The 14,622-nt window shown below is 48.5% G+C and overlaps 2 protein-coding genes across 7 annotated transcripts in view; one reads left to right on the plus strand and one right to left on the minus strand.

Annotated features, from left to right (window-relative positions):
* The first annotated feature begins 764 nt into the window (after positions 1 to 764).
* Positions 765 to 6,103, plus strand: LOC149307102 (G2/mitotic-specific cyclin-B2-like). Of its 2 annotated transcripts, none has more exons than XM_089538124.1 (7): positions 765 to 876; positions 1,832 to 1,992; positions 2,149 to 2,307; positions 2,953 to 3,189; positions 3,460 to 3,600; positions 4,399 to 4,509; positions 5,182 to 6,103. In XM_089538124.1, exons 2-7 carry the CDS (start codon positions 1,855 to 1,857, stop codon positions 5,302 to 5,304), a joined length of 909 nt encoding a protein of 302 aa, XP_089394250.1. In that variant the 5' UTR covers positions 765 to 876; positions 1,832 to 1,854; the 3' UTR covers positions 5,305 to 6,103. The 2 variants fall into 2 exon arrangements, with proteins under 2 accessions (XP_089394250.1, XP_089394251.1); XM_089538125.1 differs by lacking the exon at positions 765 to 876 and adding an exon at positions 1,160 to 1,383.
* A 371-nt stretch (positions 6,104 to 6,474) lies between these two features.
* Positions 6,475 to 14,622, minus strand: part of LOC149307103 (unconventional myosin-Ie) — an 88,474-nt gene continuing 80,326 nt past the window's right edge. For 4 of the 5 annotated variants that reach the window (XM_089538113.1, XM_089538112.1, XM_089538115.1 and 1 more), the window contains 8 exons: positions 13,925 to 14,094; positions 13,266 to 13,411; positions 12,984 to 13,130; positions 12,190 to 12,347; positions 11,991 to 12,083; positions 10,140 to 10,341; positions 8,467 to 8,636; positions 6,475 to 7,599 (listed from right to left, as the gene is read on the minus strand). In XM_089538113.1, coding sequence (XP_089394239.1) covers positions 7,523 to 7,599; positions 8,467 to 8,636; positions 10,140 to 10,341; positions 11,991 to 12,083; positions 12,190 to 12,347; positions 12,984 to 13,130; positions 13,266 to 13,411; positions 13,925 to 14,094 — 1,163 coding nt within the window. In that variant the 3' untranslated portion in view covers positions 6,475 to 7,522. The remainder of the gene's footprint in view (positions 7,600 to 8,466; positions 8,637 to 10,139; positions 10,342 to 11,990; positions 12,084 to 12,189; positions 12,348 to 12,983; positions 13,131 to 13,265; positions 13,412 to 13,924; positions 14,095 to 14,622) is intronic. The other variant, XM_089538114.1, reaches the window with a different exon arrangement.

A 14,622-nucleotide genomic window follows, 5' to 3' on the forward strand; every position in this document is an offset into this window, starting at 1 on the left:
CCGGGTGTCCCTGAGTCCCTTGGAGGGGGCTGGGCTGGGTGGCCCTTTTTGGGGGGGTGTCTCTTCCTATTCTAGGACTCCTTCTCTGGGGGTCTCTGTGTCCCAAGGAGGAGGGCTTGGAGGGGGCCTTCCTTCAGGGCAGAAGAACAGGGAGGGCCTGGGTGGTCCTTCCTGCTCTAGGAGCCTATGAAAAGAGATTCCACCTTGGCATTAAGAATCCTAGACGAGTTGGGACCCCAAGAAGGGCCCTGATCCAGTCCAACCCCCTTCTTCTGCCATGCAGGAACTCTCCATCAGCATCCCCAAGGGATGGCCATCCAGCCTCTGCTTAAAGACCTCCAAGGAAGGCCTTAGAAGAGCTGCCATAGGAGCCCAATGGCATGTCTCTGCTTGCTGTGCCTCTCTCTTTCAGTGGCCGGGGGTCCCCTGTCACTCTCCTTCCTGGATTCCTAGTACGGGATTAATGCGGCCCGACACCGCTTTAACTCCAGGGCTACCTGCTGTGACAGAGAGCCTAAAGCAGCTCACAACTACAGCGCCCTCCGCTGGCAGTTAAAGCGTCCATTTCACCCCTGGCTCTGGGATAGCTTCCCTCTGCTGCCTCCTGATGGAAGACTCGCGAATGGCACACTTAAAGTCCCGGAAGAGACTCGCCTAGTTCTCGCGAGAAGAGCGTCAAGGGCACGCCCCGCTCAAGCCCTCCCTCGTCGTCACGGCAACGCGGGGGCGGGGACAAAGGAGTGGCAGCCAATTGAGCGGCCTCTTCCTGGTCGCGGCGAGCCAATGGCGGCGCGCTCTCGGTGTTTGGAGGCCGAGGCCGGGAAATTTACTTGAGGGAAGGCTCGGCGGCGGAAGCAGGCCATGGAGGGCCTCAAGGTGAGCGGAAGGAAGGGAAGGCAGGCGGCTCCCTCTCTCCTTCTGGACACGCGGGTGAACGTCTGAACGTTGACACGTGTCAGGCCTCTGGAGGCTCCCTGAGGGGCGGGGGAGGCGGGGAGGGGTGAATAATGAACAATAGCGGGGGGTTGCCACCTGAAACAGAAGGCAGGGCTCCCTGCAGACAACCCAATAAACCTCTGGATGGATGGATGCTCATTGCTCAAGTCCCAGTCGCTGAGTAAAATGGCGCCCCTTGTGGCCACGTCCAGGCTTGCTCTTTGGAATGCATTTCCAGGCCCTGGAGCGTTGAATCCATGGATGCAGAAGCCATGGCCCACAGCGCAGTGGATCCCTTGCTTGGCAACAGCGGTGTCTTTAGGCGTTGACTCCCTCGCAGGGATGTTGTGAGGTGGAAGAGAGCCTTGTTTGTCACCTTGACCTTAATGGAGGACAGGCAGCAAATAGACAGCCATGCCCCAGCGTTCTGCCATCAGTTGGTTTAAGGTATTTGTAGTCCCAGAAGCCAGAAGGTTAAATTAATAGGGCCTTTAAGTGTAATTTAATTGGCAAGTATGGGGGATTCTTGAAAGGGACGAAAGGCTGGATGATGGAGCAGTGGCAGGGAATAAGAAAGCATGCAAGGCCATGGATTCCCACAGCATAGCTCCTCTGCAGCCCAGATGTCACACCATCTCAGCCTAAAGGAGTCATACTACACTCGCAATATGAGCAATGGTTAATGTGCATAGCTGCCACTGCATTGTGCCTTGACACCCTGTTTTACCTCCTGCTCCAGTCGGTTGGACACGTCTGTTCTGCCTTCTCCCACAAAGTCCCTTTGCGTGTGCAGTGAGTTTGTTGCCTCTGTGGGCCACCCACAGGTTCTTGGCCTGTGGCTCTTGGAGGGCACCAGCTGGTCTGTAAAGGTGGGTCTCTTTCCTTCCGCTTGCAGTCTAGGACCCCCTTTCGGTCCCCATGGAGGTGGAGCTGTGCCAAGCGTGCTCCGAGATGCTGCAGAGCAGCGTAGAAGACGTTGACGCGGAGGACGAGGGGGATCCCCACCTGTGCAGCCTCTACGTCAAGGACATCTTCCAATACCTGAGGCAGCTGGAGGTAGGCATTCTCCTATGCCGCTAGCACCCTTCCGGAAGTGGGAGGAAGGCAATTCTGGACCCCTGGAAAGGAACCCACTTAGGCTCCCTTTTTCAGGGTGTTCATCCTCCCAGGTGACTGAAACTGGGGCGTTTGTGGGAACCTCTTCCCTCACAGGCGCAGCAGCGCGTGTCTCCCTTCTACCTCGATGGGACGGAGCTGAGTGGCCGCATGCGCGCCATTCTCGTTGACTGGCTGGTGGAAGTCCATGCGCGGTTCCAGCTCCTGCAAGAGACGCTCTACATGTCTGTCACCATTATGGATCGCTACTTGCAAGTAGGCCACTCAGCACTGCTTGGGGGACAAGGATCACTAAGAGAACGGAGTACACCATGAAGGGCAGCCTTTGAGGAGCTGAGCCAATCCATTTGCAATCGGGTCTTCCGCTTTTCCTGCTGCCTTCCATTTTGCTGAGCATTAGCGTCTTTTCTAATGAGTCACGTTCTTTTGTGATGTGACCAAAGTGTGATAATCTCAGTCTGGTGGTCATTTTGGCTTCTAGGGAGAATTCAGCCATGATTTGCTCTTGGACACATGCATTTGTCTTCTTGGTAGTGTGTGGTATCCATAGTTCAAATGAGTTGATCTTCTGTCTTTTGTGCCAGTGGGTAGTGCTCCTTTATTTCATTAGGCAAGACTTACTTCTTTTAAAAAATAAGTGTTCAGTTCTACGCATTGTTCCTAGGAGTCAGATCCTGGCAGGGTTTAAGTAGAGCAACATGCTTTCAAGGATCATTAAGCTAAGCACTTGATTTTGTGAAAGGGACTTGATTTAGTTTGTTGTGATTCTTCAAACATGTCTTGGCAACTGGGAATCCTAAAGGACCTGCCTTTTTGACAGGTGAGAGTAAGAAAAAGGTCCTGCAATGCTTGTTGTATACAGCTGGCCTTGTGTGTTTCTCTGTATGTGTGTCAAGCTAGGCTCAGCCCGTCTCTCGCAAGGAGCTCCAGTTGGTTGGCGTGACGGCCATGTTCCTGGCCGCAAAATACGAAGAGATCTACGCCCCGAGCATTTTGGACTTTGTCTACATGACGGACGAGGCCTATAAGTCGGCTCAGATCCGGGCGATGGAGAAGAGCATCCTGAAGGAGCTGAGCTTTGTCCTGGGCAGGCCGCTCCCCCTCCATTTCCTGAGGAGGGCTGCCAAAGTCTCTAATGTGAGCCCACACTTGGGGTATGCATGTGATATCAAGCACCCAAATATTTGTGTGTTGGGGGAGCCCCAGACGTTACGGTGGGGAGATGGTCCTCAGACACAGTGGTGTCTTGTTATAGGCACTACACCCAATGGGACGTTGGAGTGCAAATGTGGGGTTTTCAGCAAATCTCGTGTGTGCCCTTTTCTATCCACTGGACCTTAAGGAGACTCTCTCAAAGCTAGGCCTCGGGGCCTCTTAACTCACACCCATCCCTCCTTGCTTCACCAGCCGTCCATGGAGTCATACTTGCTGGCCAAATACCTGATGGAGCTGAGCCTGGTGGACTATGCCATGGTGCACTACAACCCTTCGGAGGTCGCTGCTGCCGCTCTCTGCCTCTCTCTGAAGGTCTTGTCCGAAGGCCAGTGGGTGAGTCTTGGGAGAAGGCAGGGCTGTCCCATAGGACAGGCAGAAGAGTCCAGCCCTCATGTCTTCTTCTGTAAGTGGATGCCAATGGGACCAGTCTGCCTAAAATGGGTGGAATTTCACCACCCTCTTGATGTGGCGGGACTGGCAATTCCCAGCAGTCCTGTAGCCCACAGTGAGGAACACTGAAAGCAGCAGTTCCTCCACATTCATACTATCCAGTTATTGCACTACGGCCCCACTTTAATATCCTTTGTAACATTTCATTTGATTCTGTGGTTTATAGTCTAGGAACATCTAGGCAAGGTCGGGGCAATTGCCTCAAGGCAGAGTGGGAAGCACAGGTATGTCAGTTGTTGGGAAAGGTGAGACGTTGAGTGCATGCAGGTATATTTGTGTCCTAGTGTCTGGCTTCCCACTGAGGCAACTGGTGGGCCATTGTGGCAACAAGATGCTAGACTAGAGAATCCTGCTTGGAGCTGATCCAGCTTCAGGGTTCCACTCATGTTCTTTAGGAGCCTGCATCATGCACCTTTAGGCTGTCTCCCAAAGTAAGAACTTTAATTGTTGCTTAAAGATGCCTTTCAGTAGCACCTTGTTAGTACATAAGTTTCCAATGTGTGCCCACTCCAGGGTTATTTGTGGCACATGGACTGCCTGAGTGGCAATGGCGCCCATTGCCATCTGCTTCGTGAAAGTCCTCCTCTGCTTGGCTGGTTTTTGTAGAGGCCCCGCATGGCCCAGAAAGCCATCCTGCCTCCCTGAACAGGTCCTGAGGCTGCTGTCTCTTTCTTCCCGCAGAACCTCAAGCTGTGCTCTTACACCGGATATGCTGAGGAGAGCCTCAGTCCTGTCATGGAGCACATGGCCAAGAACGTCGTGAAGGTGAACAAGAATCTTACCAAGCAGCTCGTGAGTACTTTTCCTGAGCTCCTGCTTTTAGTTTTGGCATCACTGCTACAAATGGCTACTCAGCAGGGATGGAAAAAATATCTGTAAAAAAAAAGGAGGAGGAAAAAAAGGAGGGCAGATTTCTGACTGTTGGGAGCCCACCATTGGGATGGATATTGGGAGGATACTGTAAAGGAAGATGGGATAGTCAGTGGTTTACATCTCCACAAAGAAACCAGGTCAGCATCAGCCCCACCATCTGAGGAGAAGGAGAGATTCCCAAGGTAGAAGAACTAGAAAGGGGCAAGAGTTTCTCTTTGGAAGTCCAGCTTCCTTGTGAGAAATGGGGAAGTCTGGGCTCCCTCTGATTCTTTAACATGGGAGCATTGCCCACCCTTCCTTGGCCCAGTGGTGGGGCAAATGCCCAGACATAGATATATTTGGGGATGACAACTCCCAGTTTACCCAGCCAGCTGCCAGTCAGCAGCTTGGGGATTATGGGAGTCATAGTCCAAAAGTGAAACTTTCCCCAATTACATTGCTTTTTGCTCCTAGCAAATGTACGGGGCAGCAGGGAGTCCGAGCAGCGCAACTCCTTTCTCTCCCAGGAATGATGAGCCAAGCAGGAAGCTAAGGCCTCTTCAAGCCTGATCTTAAATCCTTCTCTCCCCCTTCCTGCCCCAATCCTGCCAGGCAGTCAAGAAGAAATATGCCAGCAGCAAATTTCTGGGGATCAGCAACATCCCTCAGCTGAACTCCAGCACCGTTAAGGACCTCGCAGCGCCTCTTCTGGGTGTGTCCAGGCCGCCATTGTGAATTCCTGCAGCGTTCTCTGTGTGCATTTGATCAAGGAAAAGGTGTCCCTTCTCCTCATTGGCATCCATTGAGGGTTTTAAGATGCACGTAAGACTTGCTCATATACTGATTTTTTTATATACTTGGTAAAGACATTGTAGAAAAGCTCCCCTTCCGAAGGTACATTTTGGAGAATTCAACAGGCATCATAAAGGTATCAAGGAAATTACCTGTGTGTTGTTACTTTGCTTCTCTGGTGCACGAGGTAGCATTTCCAGACATGCACCCCTTTCTCTTGTAGTAGAGCTAACTTTTCCTCTGCGGTCTCACTGTGGAGCAGCAGTCTATCAGAACAGGTGAGGCCCGTGAGGAAGCAGTGTGTTTCTCTTGGCTACCTGCACTTTTCCCCTTGTTCGCCTTTGCTCTGTCTTTGCTTGCCTTGGCCTGAGGCCCTGAAAAGTTTAGGGGTCAAGGTGTTCCACCTTTCTGCCTTATAATTGCCATGGCCTTTTGGGTGGTAGTCCCACTCCAAGAAAGCTTTTTGCAGTGGGTTGAGGCAGGAATGTACTTATAAAGCATTAAAGTATGATCCTTTTGATCAGTTTGTTCAGCCTTTTCTGGACAGACTAGTTTTTGAGAATGTATTTATATCAAATGAAACACTGATTGCTTTGCAAAAACAAATTGGAGAGAGAGAGATAAGAGGGTGCACTGAAATGCAAAGCAGAGCAAAATCTTAAATGTGACAGGTGTCCAACACTTTATATTGTTTTGTGTCTGTGCATGAAGAGCAGTTTGAATGTGACATAATAAAGGCTTTTTGGTGTACTTCCCTCTCTCTCGAAATGTTTAGCTTTGCTCTAGAAGGAAACCTTTGGGCAATCCTCTCACTTTTACTGTGCAATTTAAAGAGAAGTAGGGGTAAGTTATCCACTGTTCAGGATGGAGGGGAGAACTGACCACAGTTGAGAACTGTGTTATGATTAGGAATGTAATTCTTTACTGATATTCTTCTCAAAGGAAGCAATGGGTAAATTTTGCATGATGGTGAGCTGGGTGAAGTGAGCTTGCAGGGGCAAAGGGAGGGAGCACATACCAACCTTTGCAATGCTCAAAAAAGGACATCTGCAGTTGTGAGAGAAACTTAATCTAAGCATGTGCCACTAACAGCCATTAGGTCCTTCAAACAAAGTTGCCACAAAGATGTGTGTTTAGTTCCTATGGTTTTTATTGATGGCGCTGGAGAAGAAAACAGATAAACTGGCATGCAGTGGGTATGCAACAGCTCTTGTGACGGATGCAAGAGGCAGCTGGGCTTAACAAAGCTCCATTAAAACTGACTTGATCCCTTTTACTAGTGCGTATGTGGAAGTACCTGGCCCCAAAACAGTCACCACAAAACCTTCAATCAGGTTTATCTCTTATTGGACCTTAAAATTTACATTGCATGTTGTCTTAGTTTAGCCGACAGCGTTCCCAGGAGGGAGGCAGAGAATGTGTGGTGACTGATTTCCCTAACTTATACAGCAATAAGAAAACAGACAAACATGGACCAGCCACATTCACCCAATGCAATCCAAACAGTGTACAGAGACAGCCTTCCTTTAGTTGCAGTGCCTTGACTGTCATAGGTCACAAGATTCTTGTGAGGTCTCTGAAGCAGAGTCAGGGGAAGGCGGAAGACAAGGACGAGATTCCAAAAGGAAGGAAACACCTACATTCCTAAGGCAGGTAGCAGCATAACTTGTGACTGTGCTTTTCTGCAAAGTCACACCAGCAGAGGCAATGTGCATATAATGCCATTATTTTGTTAAGGTAATTTAGAAGGCAGTCACCAGAGCAACTAAAGGCACGTGAGGAAAATAAAATAAAACCCCCAAAGACATCTCTTCCAAAGTCCTCTCAGAGAGCACCTGGCTGTTTCCAGAATTTGAACAGAAAAGGAAAAGGGGCAAGAGGCATGGAATTTAAAACACGCTCCTCTTCTTTCATGAGAATAAAAAAGCGTTAAATAAAATAAATAATTCCTTGGTTTGGTTTCTTGGGCATTTGAGGCATGTGCTGCACTTTGGCTTCTTGGAGAATAAGCAGAGATAATCCTGTGCCCATCTGCTGCCTCTGGCAACGACAGGTGAGAGATCCTGCAGCGAACTGTCGCTTTACAGTTACATCACAAGGCTTTGGAAGGCCTCTTCCTCTGGAATGATCGTGTGCAACAAGGGTCCCTCGGCCCAAAGGATTACACCTTGGCCACATAATTATTTGGGAAGAGTCCTTGTTTCCCTCTCAGCCTCCCTGTCCACCAGCCTGAAGGATCTGGAAAGGAGCACAAGGGAGTCAGAAGGGAGAGGGCCATTCCCCTGAGGGATCGCAATTTGCTCTGTGGAAACATTTGAGCTGAGTGTCTTAATTCGGTTTAGAAAACATGCCATTTGTTTGAATAAGGAGCTGGGGCTTACCTTGTCAGAACGGCAGCCAAAGAGAATTCACGATTCTTAAAAGTGACATTTAAAAATTATATTTTAAAAAGGGAACCCATGGTTCCTGTCCAGCTACTTGAAATAAAGTCTACACTCCTTTAAAGTTAAATTCTTAAAAAGAAAATCCATTATTCCCTCCAGCTATTTAATTCATCCAAGTCCTAGAAACGAAACATTAACAGACATAATTCCTGAGAGAAACGTGTTACATAAATATTTGTGGGTAAAGTCAACAACAGCAATGAATTAATGCTGATGCTGACTTCATTCTGGCAAACAGTCAAAAGGTGGCTTTTGCTTAAAGCCATCACAGCCTATTTGATTTCTTCCAAGACAAGTGTATATGGTTTGAATCTTTTACAACACTTTTTTAAAAAGTTTAAATTGCTTTAAAATTTCAAGCTGATCACATGTAACCTACCCTGAGTTCCCCTGATGTAGGATAGGGTACAAATATTTTAATACAAAAATTAGAAATCAGAGTATTTACTATCTTGCTGCTACATCTCTCAAGGCTAGACCCACCTCCCATCCCAGTTAAACTACACAAACTTGTATTGTGTTTTGATTTCTAGTGTTTATTTCTGAGTTTCCGTTAGTCGTCTGAGGGTCTTTTGACGATGGAAAGGTGGGGTAGGAAATACATCTTACATTGTTACTTTGGTCTGAGGATATACAGCGTAGAAGAATGAGGAGGCCTTACCTTCTTTTATGATATCGATGACATCATTGGCATTAAAACTGAGTTCATCCGTGTCCTGAGCATCGTAGGCATAAAGTGCCCTGCACTGGGGTACCTGAGGCTTTGGTTTTGGCTGTGGCTTGGGTCTGCCTCCTGCTGGTGGGGGTCGGCTTGTGGTCTGCCTCCGAGCCCTACAGAGTGAGAAGGAAAGCTTAGGAAGACCGCAGGGCCATGAATGAAGCCTTCATTTTGGGATAACACTACTCAATGGCTCAATAGCTGGAACCCTGCTAGTGACCCATGTATTATGCATCAGTTACACTGTGTATGTGAGGGGAATTATTTGCCACAGTGGAACAGATGTATTCTGCTGGTGGTGGCAGAAGCAGAGCTGCATACACACAGCTCACTGTGGCTGCACATTGTGCATCACACAACACCCAGTCATTGATAGGTATTGCACATCACTACCCTGGCATTTCTCTGCACGTGGATATTTACTTTGTATGTTAGTTTGCAGCCAATTTTGTCTCAATTAGAGAAGGCAGTTGGTAACAACAATAGTGTGGTTGTCTGTCTAGTCTACCCAACTAAACACTAAGCAGTATCTCCTGATAGTAAGAGGGATAGATTGCCTTGCAAGGTGAGGGTCTCTCCTTTGTTGGAAGGTTTTAACCGATTAGATGGCCATTTCCCAGGGATGCTTCACCACTGGATTCCTGTGCAGATGGGGCTTTGACTTCTAACTCTGATTCTAGCTATCTATGTGCCACTGGCATGAACATAGCTTTACAGAGAAGCAAACAAATGAAATGATAAAGCACTTTTATGCATTTGGAAATCAGAAGCTCTAAAGCAGCTTTCACAAATCCAGCCCTTTCCAGATGTTTTGGACTCAGATGATGAGAGGGGATCCTTGGAAGCATCTGGAGGGACCCAGCAGGTGGCATCATAGACTGCCTTGAGAGCTGAAGACTTTGGGAAACAGAAGTGCCTCCTGGTTCCGTCTACACAGAGCTTGGACTCTTTAGGACTACAATGCCCACAAACCCCCTGCCCAGCATGCATGATGAGCCGTGTGGTCCACACTATCCAGAAGGTGTCATACTGCCTGTCCCTATTGGAGTGCAGGCTAGACCCACACCTCGAAATGCTTCCACAGACATATTGCAGGATTCAATCTCTGTCCAAGGAGAGGCTAAAAGTGGATGTGCTGCTCTGGTACAGGCCTTTCTCTGGTACCCAACCACCCACCGAGCCAAAAGAAGCTCTTAGAAGATGATCTCTATGGAACCCAAAACTCACAGAGTTAAGAGGTTCTTGGTCTGGTAGCTCCAGTGCATCATTCTATGTTTTCCAATTTCCAACTCTGTCAATCCAGATGGAAGTGGGAGAAATTCACAGCATGGCTACCTATCCATTAACAGACTTTTGCTTCATCAGCTGCCTGCCCTTTATTCCTTCCTTGGTAACCTGGCTTTTTTAGTCCCAAGGGAAAAGGTGAGGTAAATAACTTAGAAAACAAGCTAATATCTTAAAGTAGGTGTAGAGGCACCTGGCAGGTCTACGGATGGTGTTGAACTGCAATGCCCAGCAGCCCTAGCCAGCCATGGTAAAGAATGCTGCGAGTTGCAGTGTGTACATTCCCCAACCCCTGGAACAGAAGGGTTGCACACAAAGTGCTACATGCTTACCCGGCAGCACCCTGTTCTGGGACCCTGAGGAAGTCGAGGCTGTTCGGCTGCTGGGAAATGCGGTCTGGCCCGCCTGAGACCTGCGGCAAGGGTGGGCATGCCATAGCGGTGTACAGGCTTCTCTGGCTGGCTCTCTGGCTGGCTAGGCCTTGAGGGTGCAGCGTGTGTTGGGCGAGTCGGATCACTCCATTCTGATGGAGACCTAGGAAGCAATTCAAGTTGTAAGGCTGAGGGTACCCTCCCTTTCAGCCCTTCTGCCTCCATCTGCCCACATGGAAATTTCCTTGCCCCATCACCATGGGATTAAGGGCAGCCCTGACTGGTCAGACACATGGAGCTCAACAGTTCCATGTTCCTACTGGTCTCCAAAACATGGCACAGCTGAGATCTGGCTTTCCCATGGTGGGGGTCCTCTAACTTTGTGTGCAACTCTGGATTAAGGTGGCTAGGGCCTGGAAGCAATCCCTGAAATTGTGTTGTTGTCCCCCGCACACAGTATTGGTCTTTCTTGTTAGAATGATTACATACTCTTGCTTATTACATTGTTGTTGTTTTTTAAATGTCTTGTTGTGTTGCAGTTCATTAAAAAAAATAACCATTAAGACTGGTAATTAAATGTCACACAACGTGTAAATTTCCCTTCAAAATTCTTATTTAAAAAGCCTTTGAAATGCTCATTAGAAGTAGCTTTGAAAACTCACTGGAAACATTGGTTGGGATCCTCTATGAATTTCAGAGGGCTTTCTTAGGCAAGGACTACTCAGAGGTGATTTTGCCAGTTCCTTTCTCTTAAATTTAGATTACAGCACCTGGTATTTGTTGATGATATCCCATCAGGGCTGACCCTGCTTTGCTTTCATGATCAGCTGGGATCTGGTACCTTCAGGGTAGGCTCTGTTACCAAGTTTGGTTTTAATAAAATTTTGGGTACATGCGATCTGTGTTATGACCCCTGACTGACCCCATAGAAGACCCGCCATTAGCCTAAAAGTGGAGAGACCACGTAGGCAACTCGCCCTGCAAAAGCAGAGCCCCAGAAAGAGATGAAATTGGAAATTTTCCATAGGAAGTTTGGTAGTCGCCAAACCAGAATCACCACTGCTTGCCCAAGTAAGGCAGTAGACTTGGCTTCTCACTTGATGGGCCAGTGATCAGCTTAACGACTTAGTAATCAAGTCGGATGCCCCTCCGAATTGTGTCCAGACCTGAATGCATTGTGCAACACATTACTTACTCTTGGCTTAACAAAGCCCAAGCAATCAACCCCTTTGTCTAGCAGATCCCCATAGCCTCCGGATACGTTTCACATTATAAAAACCCTGGGTTTCTGGACCCTCTCTGAGCTTTGAGCTGAGCTTGCACTGTCACCAGGTTGCAGATTGGTCCACTCCAATTTGAACTGTGCTCTTAGCTCCCACGGCCTTCTTTCCCCCGCTCCTACGGCCCTGATTCACTGTCCATCCAAGCTTCATCAGGACTTCCTGGAGAAAATTCTAAGGTAGTATTCCCTAGTGGTACCTCTCTTTCTCAAACCTATTTCCCGAACTTACCCATCCCCTGCTGTAGCACTGAATGTGTGTGTGTGTTCCCCTTTTGCTGTGTGGTTTTCCCTGTGTTTTAATAAACAATACCCTTTTAATTGGACCTGGTTGGTATCAGCATCTCTTTCTCTTGGGGCTTGCTGGTGATCTCTGGTATACACTATTGGGACATGATTCCAGCACGTGGTGTTGTTAGGGCCACCTCTCGGCAATATTTGAGCTAATTAAAATTTCCCTAATTAGATCCTTCCTAACAGCTCTCAGGCAGACAAAACAGTGGCCTTGGCAAGAAAGAAATTCCACTACTCACCGGGAGGAGGTGGGGCTGCCCTTGTGGGATAGTTCTGGCCTTGGGTCCGGTTGGAATATCCTCGGTTTTGGTTCACGTACCTTCTGGTGGGACCTGCAACACAACACAGAGAACATGCCCAAGATGGGATCTCTTGTGCCATCCTTCCTCCTTGTCCTCCCTCTCCAGGCTTCCCTGGGAAGGATCTTGATATACGTACGGGAGTTCTTTGGAAGTCCAGGACCAATGCTGACCTGCAGCACTTTATTGCTTGGCTTGAGGATGGCCATGTTGCCCTGGCCCTGGCTGAACTGCACCTGGCGAGACCCTCCGCCCTTCCAGGGGCCCCAAGTCTCCTTCTTCAACTTCACTTCCAGCCTGGGTGCACAAAAGAAAGTCAGTGAGCAGGCAAAGGCTGGCACTGTGTTGGCGACATTTGCAACTGTCATTCTGCCTTATGTTGTTATATATTCTTTTTGGGATTGTTGTGGAGGTTGGCATTCCCTTCCCCCTGCCACAACAACCAAGCCCCCCCCCCCAAGACTCACAGATAGCAGCCCTCTCCCCAGCAAGGCCACTCCAAGGCTGGTAGAGTGGAGGGGGATAAAGAAGCACCTAGTTGTGCCCCAGATTCAGATATGGACTGTTGGCATCATCTGCCATGAGAACTGGAGGAAGCCAGTGGATCTTGGTGGAAGATTCTTTGGACTGGAAACTAGCCATCTCCCCCGCTCTCTACTAGCCAGGGAATGGCTGTTGGGAGGGGGCTGTTGAAATGACACTGAATCCTGGGGGGGGGGGGGGTGACAGGGGAGCTGTAGCATCCCTCTTTAGCCTAACATCCCCTCCACAAACCCTTCCTTTACCAGGGCATCATCTTGGATCTGACCCTGCTGCCCACCCCCCCCCCCACACACAATAACAACAACAAAGATGCACACCCAAAATTGAGCCCTGGCTGAGATCTCACAACAGAGAGAGAAAGGGAGGAATGGGTTGTTTCAAACCACTCACGTGTTGCTAAATTTCAGAGGCAGCCTCCGCTGGGTCTTCTCCTCATAGCGCTTGGACAGAAGACTCAGGAACTCTGTCTTGAAGACCGATTCCAGGAGGCTGTCATACTGTTGCTCATGTAAGACGAAGAGGTCGTCCTGCATTGTGCTAAGGAAGGAAGGAAGGCATGGATGGTTGAGTTTGAAGAATGGGATTCAAAATGAATGCTGCCTGCCAGGGAAAATTTTAAGTGAAACCCAGGGCTTGTTTTCAAGGCAAGGGAAAGAGGTGGTGGTGACCGACCTTAGAGAAACAGAGAGGACTTTCTCCACTTCGATTCGACGCTTCAGCACCTCCTTCACAAGGCCTTTGTCAGGGCCTTGCTTAACCTTTTCGCGCCCAATCAGGTACACGCATTTTGGGGAGAGGATGAGGTCTCGCTTGATGCCCTGAAATGGAAATGCATCAGGGAGGCTGTTTGTGCTGCCCACATTAAAGGGGAAAGACCCTAAGCTTCTTTTAGCTGAGTGTGAGGGATCCTGGCTCCAGGAGAAGACAGCCATGGGAAGAATGCAATGGGTGCATATTTAAAATAAAGTTGATTTCACCAACTTATAGTGACCTGTGGAACAACCTCCAAAAGCGCCAGTCCTCAGCTGATCTGCTGACATCCTACACACTCAGGGCATGGTTGCCTTAATGGACTCAGTCCACCTGTATGGCCATCTCCCCCTTGTCCTACAGCCTTCCACTTTACTAAGAATTGCATATAGGCCTATGTGGGGTCCCAACTCCTGGCAGCTGCTTGTCCTTGACTGACAAGGAACACAGCATTCATGGCTGGAATTCCCATCATAAACAGTGGCTTCTTGGTGATGGCACCAACAACGTAAAAAAAAGTTAGGAGCTGAACAGGCCCATTTCTCTGTTTACCTGAATAATGATGCACAAGGGAGTTATACCTTAAACCTCCTATCATATTTGACGACCGTGTCTGCAAAATCTATCTTTTCTCGTTTGCCCAGAAATTGGCGCAGCTCCGGCCGGTCCTCCATGCCAATGTAGTCTCCCACAAAGTTCCGGTTGATGCTGTTTCGCCTTCTCTCCTTCTTATTCAGCAGCAGATCAGAGGCTTTTAAGACATGCATGGGGAAGAGTGTCATTTAGCAGTTCCAGGCCCTTTTGCATGTCACATGAGAGGTATTTGCTCGCTGTAGCAAAACAACTACATGGCATGCACACATCCATCAATCCAGAGAAGTAATTCCTTTTTGGAATAGAAAAGTTATCTGGTAGCTGATGACGGGTCCTATCGCCCTGAGGTCATCTAAAGAGTTCCCCTCCCAAAATACATTGCTTTATGGCAGAAAGAGTTCTCTAAGTTCCTTTGGGGGGGAAAGCGGGTCAGAGTGAGATGGAAATTACTAACCGATGAAGTTCTCAGAGGGGGATGTGCGCTACCTAATTTTGAGCTGTATTATTTTGCATCTTGCTTGTGTTGGATTGAAAATTGGGTCAAATTAGGGAATGAAAGGTTGATGGCCTTGGAATGCGGAGACCTGAGGTTCGGAATCCATGCTTACTTATGGTACGATAAAGTTAAAGAACATAAGGATTTTAAACACCATTTTTTGAGAAACGCTCTCCTTTTTGAACAAGG

This window comes from Sceloporus occidentalis, unplaced genomic scaffold (genome assembly GCF_023333645.1).
Source record: "Sceloporus occidentalis isolate IW3139 unplaced genomic scaffold, rSceOcc1.0.p SCAF_9, whole genome shotgun sequence".
NCBI classification, from domain to species: domain Eukaryota; kingdom Metazoa; phylum Chordata; class Lepidosauria; order Squamata; family Phrynosomatidae; genus Sceloporus; species Sceloporus occidentalis.

Excerpts from the sequence above, each read along its gene's own strand:
- LOC149307102 (XM_089538124.1), top strand. The coding sequence starts at position 1,855 with ATGGAGGTGGAGCTGTGCCAAGCGTGCTCCGAGATGCTGCAGAGCAGC. Across the intron at positions 2,308-2,952 it reads TTATGGATCGCTACTTGCAA|GCTCAGCCCGTCTCTCGCAA; the intron begins GTAGGCCACTCA and ends GTGTCAAGCTAG. Across the intron at positions 3,190-3,459 it reads GGGCTGCCAAAGTCTCTAAT|CCGTCCATGGAGTCATACTT; the intron begins GTGAGCCCACAC and ends TTGCTTCACCAG.